The sequence below is a fragment of the Phycomyces blakesleeanus genome (assembly GCF_001638985.1).
Source record: "Phycomyces blakesleeanus NRRL 1555(-) unplaced genomic scaffold PHYBLscaffold_6, whole genome shotgun sequence".
Classification (NCBI taxonomy): domain Eukaryota; kingdom Fungi; phylum Mucoromycota; class Mucoromycetes; order Mucorales; family Phycomycetaceae; genus Phycomyces; species Phycomyces blakesleeanus.
In genome coordinates, this window is record NW_017265139.1 from 805,924 (window position 1) to 813,800 (window position 7,877).

General features: G+C 35.3%; 3 protein-coding genes across 3 annotated transcripts; 1 reads left to right on the forward strand and 2 right to left on the reverse strand.

Annotated features, from left to right (window-relative positions):
• Positions 1-1,651: 1,651 nt before the first annotated feature.
• Positions 1,652-2,539, forward strand: PHYBLDRAFT_165973 (hypothetical protein; the record flags this gene model as incomplete). Its single annotated transcript, XM_018435342.1, has 3 exons — positions 1,652-2,062; positions 2,111-2,290; positions 2,510-2,539. The coding sequence occupies 3 exons, from the start codon at positions 1,652-1,654 to the stop codon at positions 2,537-2,539; spliced, it is 621 nt and encodes a 206-aa protein (XP_018294039.1).
• Positions 2,540-3,389: 850 nt separating this feature from the next.
• On the reverse strand, positions 3,390-4,776 carry PHYBLDRAFT_142986 (hypothetical protein; the record flags this gene model as incomplete). Its single annotated transcript, XM_018430914.1, has 2 exons — positions 3,390-4,609; positions 4,674-4,776. 2 exons carry the CDS (start codon positions 4,774-4,776, stop codon positions 3,390-3,392), a joined length of 1,323 nt encoding a protein of 440 aa, XP_018294040.1.
• Positions 4,777-5,340: 564 nt separating this feature from the next.
• On the reverse strand, positions 5,341-6,062 carry PHYBLDRAFT_158189 (hypothetical protein). The gene is made up of 2 exons (XM_018433751.1): positions 6,029-6,062; positions 5,341-5,962 (listed from the first exon to the last, which is right to left on the reverse strand). The coding sequence occupies exons 1-2, from the start codon at positions 6,049-6,051 to the stop codon at positions 5,611-5,613; spliced, it is 375 nt and encodes a 124-aa protein (XP_018294041.1). The 5' UTR covers positions 6,052-6,062; the 3' UTR covers positions 5,341-5,610.
• Positions 6,063-7,877: the final 1,815 nt, after the last annotated feature.

Below are 7,877 nucleotides of genomic sequence, written 5' to 3' on the forward strand. Positions count from 1 at the left end.
TGTAGCCAAGTCTTATCTAGATGAAGCACATAAGAAGGCACACTTGCAATGGGTTAGGGAGAAAAAAAATTGGAATGATGAATGGACATCAGTAATCTGGAGTGATGAGTCCAGATTCACCCTTTTTCAGAAAGGTGGACAGCAATATGTTTGGCGCCAACTGCATGAGAAATATGACAATGACTGTCTGATACCAGCAGTGCAAGGGTTAGATGGTTCAGTATCAGTTTGGGGATATATTTGGGCAGAAGGTGTTGGCCCACTAGTTATATTAGATGACTAGATGACAAAAGAAATGTATATCCAGACACTAAAGACAACTATCTCCCATTTCTTGCTGCTCTTCCTGACAAGAACACCACCACCTACCTTCTCCAAGAAAATAATGCCAAGCCACATAAGAGCAAGTTGGCAGAACAGTGGAAAAAAAGAAACGATGTGGCTATCTTACCATGGCCTGCAAAAAGTCCAGATCTCAATCCGATTGAGAATATCTGGAGCTATCTTGATAACAAGGTTAGAGATAGAAGATCTCAGCCTACCACGCTAAAAGAACTGGAGGTTGCTTTGTTGGAGGAGTGAGCAGAAACCACAGCAAGTACTTATGTGAAGTTCTTCCTGAGCATTCAAGATCATATGATATTAGTTAGGAAGAAGCATGGAGAAGCTATTAACTATTAAACCTCTATCAATTTTTAATATAAATAAGCAACACATATTATAAAATCTTCCATTCATTTTTTGTCTTTAAGAATCATGTCTTTGAGAACTTAGTTAACCTTGAAAAACAGAGGTGTACTTCTTTGATTTTAGTGGAGTTGGAAGTAAGTCAATTTTATCCTAAGCCAGATGTATTTAATATTACTTACAGTGTAATATACATGAGAAAAATAATATTAATAAATACTTTGATATTGCTTAGATACTAAATTGATTTTTTATATTAGTACAGATATCAGAATAGATTATTCTTAGCAATGTATATACTAAAAGAATATATATTAATTAACTTACATATTGTATGGCTAACTATTTTAAATAAAAAATATAGTTAATTAGATAAATTAAAAAAAGCATTTATAGAGATGCATAATAGAAAGAGATGAATTTGGAACAATAAAAAGACTTACTATTATACTTCATTCAGAAATGACTAGTGCAAATGAAAAAGACTAGGAATGACAAAAAAAGAAGAAAAAGATTATTAATAAAGAAGATCTTTAAAGGAGTCTTGTTTTTATCTTGGTATTCAAACTTTGTATAAAAAGATGCATATGTCTTAATTATCAACTACAAAATATTATGAAAGAATACATAAAAAGAGAAAAAAGAAAGAAGTTGGAAATTACTACTTAGAAAATTCTCAGTAAGAAATATGAGCAAAAGAAAGAGATTCAAATAATTAGCAATACGAGTCACTGAATATCAGAAAAATGCACTTGTAAAAAAAACATTAAAAAAAGACTATAATTATCAATATTTTGAAATTAAATAAATTATTAATTTTATTAAAAACAAAGATTTTTTAATTAAACTTTACATAAATTCTCAACCCTTTGACTTTAGGAAAGTAGTGAACAAAATATGTAAAAAATAAACATATATATATTTGCCAAATATTTATTTTTATCTCTTTGTTTCTTTATACAAAATGTCCAACTTCGACTTATCCAACATCTCCCTAAGAAACTTCTTCTACAGCTCAGTCAGCCAAAATGCTGGATTCAACCCTGTTCCTATTGCCCTAAGACCCAATGGTGATGATATTGTTGAGTCAGTCAAAACCGTTGACAACAAGTATTTTGCCTCTATTAAGAGGAAAGTCGATATTTTGAGTCTCCTAGTCCAACAGGGTCTATCTCAAGAAACGATTGGGAGAATAGAAAGAAGCATTGCAGACATAATGGCTTCTCTAGAGACCATCAAAAAAGTCATCAAAGATAGAACTTTGTCGCAGAGACCTCTTCCAGTCAGAGGCTCTGGTGCCCTTACTGAAGGGACATTCAAGTCAGGTCTGAGATGCCCTGAGGTGTTGATAAGTACAGAAAGTAAAATGATTGTGGTATGTATCTAAAATATTGCATAGAGACTGTTGAGAGAGTATCTATAGAACCCCAAGTTTAATAGCACGGACTTATTAATGATGTCTGAAAATGCTGATAAGTCTGGGTGGGACTTGACTGCCAAGTTCACTAGTGTGTTCAACACTGGGCTAGCACTCTCCACCCTTGCGTATCTGGAGCACCAGCCACAGATTGCACTTGTACCAACAAGTGATATTGTCAATATAGTGAGAAATCACTATATTATAGTATATTTTCTTAATAATTGCAAATTTCAAGATTTGTGCCAATTTTTTTATTTCAAATGCCGATATATGAAAATGACATTAAATGTTCGCCAGTTTTTTAAAAAATCCTAAATATTGAACTTTATGCAGTCTTAACTTCATATATTCACAACAAAAGATCTTTTAAACACCGACTAATATATAATATTACTATTTTAGGGGATCAATTCTCATCGTCTGCCATTATAAATGGAAAATATAGTGTCAATATTTCTTTTTCTCTGCTATTAAATTCAAATACCGCTTTTTTTCAAGACCTAAAAAGTGCTGTTGCAAATGACAAAACTAAACATGTTTTCTGTTTACTTTGTAAAGAAACTGTTTCTTAACAAAATAAACAGAAAAGATATTCGGTTTTGTCATTTCTGACAACACTTTTTAGGTCTTGAAAAAAACGATCAGAGTATAATTGTTTTTGTCAATTATAAGAAAAATACACTATACTCAACATCAAGAGTCAAACATGATAGTTGAAAAGAGAAGGGGCAACAATAAGACCAGCAGAAGAAACCAGCGGAAGACTACTGCAAGTTTCTTAAACATGTATAAATATATATATATAGCTCTTCAACCACCACAATGTCACATTTAAAAGGCACAAAGTTGCTCTTGAAAGTTTCATGGGAAATAAAGACTGCAGTTTTGTATTTCAGAAATGCCTAGTGTCCAATGCCAAGTCAGATGGAGAAAATGAGCTAACAGTCCTTAAGCCAAGCTGGAGAAGCAATGAGATAATAATAATTAAAAAATGTTTTATTTTAGAGCCATACTTCATTTACTTATATAATTTGTAACAAATATATAGCTTCAGATACTCTATAAAGAGGTAGACAAATTGAGTAAGAGCAACTTGGGAAAGAAAGGGGACTCTATCAGCAAAAGAAAGAGAGTTGATATTGGAATAGACCCACCAGCAAATCTAGCAGTTGCTTTGCCTGAGTGGGCCATAAAGCAATAAAGAAATTTTTCTTTGTATCATCTTATCTTTAACCAACATAAATTCTTTTGATAGAATTACATAAACATATTTATTTTTGAACTAAGCATATATTTTTCTAAGAATTGATACAATAACTATCTTGACAACTCCTTCTTCATTTACAGGTTCACCAATGGCAGCAGATAATGAGATGCAATGAACTGGCAATATGCAATGAAAGTCGTCTGCAAAGAACTCAAAGTCATTAGTCACAACATCTCTCACTTCTGTTGCGTTCTCAACTGCAGAGTTGTACCATTTTACGTAGACAAAAGTGTGGCAGATTGGTTCATATAGTCTAAGGTCAATGATGTCATTTAAGAATATGTATTGTATTTGACCAGTATACGTTTTGATTGCAGTGCTGTTAGTTCTTATAAATAATGACTGTATAAATGATTCACTTTTGTAAACCTGGCCAAGAAGATTTATGGATGACATCTTTTGAATGATATTGTTTATAAACGGCATATAGGCGACTGCCTCCCAATAATCTCGTAGATTTATATTGGCATATCTTATATGGTAAAAGTTGAGGAGATGGGCATATTCTTGTTCTCTCATAGGTTCATAGTGGCCAAGTTTGAGCAGATAGCAGCTTTGAGTTAATGGCTCGTTACCTCTGATTTGATGCATATTGTTCATAGAGTTAAGGAAAACACTCAAGTTAAAATTTCGTAGCATATTGATTGGTGGCATATTGATTAGTGGCATATTGGTGTTTGTAAGCTCACTCAGTAATGTTTTTTGATTTTCGTTTTTAAGTAGGGGCATAATTGTATGGATGAGATTGGCCTTAGATGTATTTTCCATATATTTCTTCATAAATGTTGCTTCAAAACCATCCTTGCCATTTGTATTATACGCTTTAAGTATAATATTAAAGCGTTCAAAGCTGAATAGCCAATATCCATACGACGGTCCAAAGTTAACCACTGTTTTCTGTATGTGGAGATGTAGATGCATATTCGGGGAGATAAACTGCTCCCCATAATATTCCGCACTCTTTTGGCAAAACAACTGCAAACAAAAATGAGCCTCAGCTAGGTAGCAGTATGTGATGCTGGGCATGGTAAGGTAGCAACAAGCATTGCCAAAGCACATCCAGTAGTCAAAATGCTCTTGTGGAAGACAGCCAAGCAGAATGGCAAGGGAGTATATGAGACACCAGGACTTCCATTCACCAGCCTTCATAAAAGGAAAATTCATTGCGATTTTCTTTCTCAAGGAAGTGAAACCCACAAGAACTTTCAACTTGTCTGCTTCGTCTTGCATGGCGGCTAGATCCCATCTTGGTGATAAGGTTAACCACTCTCCACTTTTCCATGACTCTTTTAGTCGTACCAAGGAAGAGGCTGTGCACAGGATCGATTATGGTGCATTCAACAGTGTTGAAATAAGGAAGATGATGGAGCTTTGACCAGCGGACACCATTTGCTTTCTCCATCCTTTTTTGCTTGGCCTCGTTTCTTGCATTTTTCTATGTGATGGCAAATTGGCGGTTCTCTTCATCCATTCAAACTATCCAGCTGGAGAATAAAAATGCAAAATAGTTCATGCCTCTGTTATTGGGCAGATGAGTGAATCTGCGGTTGCATATGTAATATGCATTGATGCTGGTGTGTGATGTGAACCCACAGGTTTTGTGGGCAGCACTACGGCGGGATGAATGGCAGTTGGGCCGAAAGTAGGCACATAACTGCCATTTTTTTGGTCGAAACCCAATAAAATCTCTGCAGTTTATTGTAAGATGGTAATGTCATTCATAGCAATTTAAAAAAGTAACATGAAAACACTTTTTTTGTTGCTGTACAATATTTTCAATACTGTAAAAAATGTTTGTAAGTTGTAATGACCACTTTGAGTATTGAAATATATGTTTTATTGAATATCAAAGATGTCAACAATTATTAAGATTAATAATTTTTGGAATGTGTGAATGAAATGGTAACATAACTGCCATTTTTTTATTTTTTAAACTACGTTCTTTTTTTTTAGATATTCTTTTTATCTTGATGAATTGGCAATTTGATTTTATTTAAATCGCGTAATGGCATATAGAGCATATAGGGAATGAAGAGAAAAGCATAAGGTGTATAGAGAATAGAAAAAAAACCGGGGTATATAAAGAAGAAAAGAAAGACGGGGCATATAGAGATTAAAAAAAACATAAGAAATAGAGAAAATTAAAAAAAGAATATAAGATACAAGGATGATATAAAAAATATAAAAGATATAAGGATATAGAGCATATAGAAAAATAAGATAAAAATAAAAAGGATTACAGAATGGAAAGATTGCCTTTAGTAATGCACATGTTGTTGTTAAAGATATAATAGGGCGCGATTACATAAAACTGGTTTCCATTCGGTGGGTATTGGACCAGACCAACTTGATGACAAATGTCATTTACACTTATAACTGCATAAGTTGGTTGCGTTTGGTGGCCTAGTGTACGGGTGCTTTGTGACCGTTGTTTGACGATAGGTACTGATGAGTCATGACCAGCCGTGTCATGTTCCTTCATGACCTCCACAAAAGCAAGAAAGTGTGGGAAGCCATAGAAATCTACATGCTGAAAGTAGAACTGTACTGTACCGACGAGCCAGCTGTGAACAATTACATTACAGTTGCTAAAATAAATAAATAAATAGAATGTAAGCAACTTTTGATTGTATATCAAAAAATATTATACTTACTTTCTATAGGGGCAAGTAAACATCACGTAATGGTTGCCACGGCTGGTCTCGTTTTTCTTTCTTTGGTACATGCATGAGGAATATACAGTCGAGTCCATTCACAGACGTGCAGCTACAACAACAACAGAGTCACCAAACTCGTGGCCAGTCAAGCCTGTTGTTCTCCGGTAGTATTTCAATAAAGCTTCCTTCACACTAGGGCCGCCTACACCTTCCACCGAATCATCATTCAAATTAACAAACTGATGAAATGGCTCCCACAACTGCGCACCACTAGGATCATTAGGAAGGTCCATGTAGCTCTCTCTTCCATATGGCTTTGGCCAAATGAGGTTGATTTCATCACAGATGCTGATTGCCGTGCTGGTATAATTGTGAATCGCAAATTGCTCGATGAGAAAACTGGCGTTTTGGCCACCCTTTGATTTGGACTTTATCAATTTCACGAAGACGCCAATTACTCTCTCCATTGAGTGAGTGGAGTAGCATCGCAGGGGGCCTTGCTGCTTGATGATATAGGGTATATGGACCAGGTAATGTTGCACTGGTCGGAAAACACTACGAGACAGGGTATTATTCTGGACTTGTTGGTATAAAAACGAGTGCCAGTGCTTGAAGTATCTATTATTAATATTTAAAAAATAGTAACAATCAGCTATTTGTAATGATAATATATGAGACGTATAATAACTTACGACTCCATCTCATCAAGCAATTCTGATGTCAACGTCCATTGCAAGGCAAGCGCGCAACCTTTCATGAGAGATAATAGAGCTGTTTTGACAGCCCTATTTGGTAAATAAGGCACGACCAAAGTGGGGACAAGGTATAAGAGAAAGTCAAGCCAGTCCACTGCGCGAGTACCATCGATCTTGGCAAATACGTTGTCAAAACTGCCTTGAAATGAGGTGGGTATATATTTTCGTGAGCTGGTGATACAGTTTCCGATTGTTACAAGGTCTGCTCTTGGTATATGAAAAGGGTATTCAGTGGTATTGAGGGTATTGTCTGGATGGGTATAATAAAATTTGGTTTCCTTTGTGAGGGTGACGGTAATCAGGTCATACACAAGCTTTCCAATCCCTCTTGCAATTAAATGAAGTTCATCTAATGCAAAAAATGATGATCCAGAGAAGGTTGAGAGTTGGGTATATATGCTTGGCTGGTATATGTTCTTCGACTATTACAAGCAGTTATTTAGTATGAAAAAAAGATGGCTAATTGAACATTTGTATACTTACAGGGTTGCCTACTTTGAAGTCTTCCAAAGGTCTTAACCGGGCGGAAATGTCATCAAAGTACATGCCATGCCGTCTGTTAGTAGGGCATTTGCCTTTGGTCTCACAAAAACGGCAACCCAAATAAACTTGTATGGGAACCAATGTGGGCCATATCAGCTACAGCTGGAATATCGCCAGAAGCAAGCAGAAGATAGACCTTGAATCTGCAAAGCTCCACTCCATTGTGCTTGACAACCAAGCCATGTGCCTCAAGATCTCGCAATTCATTGATGATGGGTATAAGAAAGGAGTCCAAATGAGTTGGCTTCTTGGGGTCAGGCAAGATTGCCAGTTGCAAAAGGTATTTGTTGGTATATCTAAGTATTTTATTAGTAATTTTTTTTTAAAAAAAATGTAATAATAATAATAAATAGTAATAAATTAATTAATTACCTGATGGATGGGTCTAGGTTGAATATTATGCAATGGATGATGGTATATGAGTTTTTGCCTTTCTTTTGATTGACAAACCCATTGGTATAAAGCTCAATGGCAATATCATCGGGATTGGAGAACAGGCCCTGCTGCACCAACTGCTTGTAATTGTCACCATCAAAAATGTCGGTTAG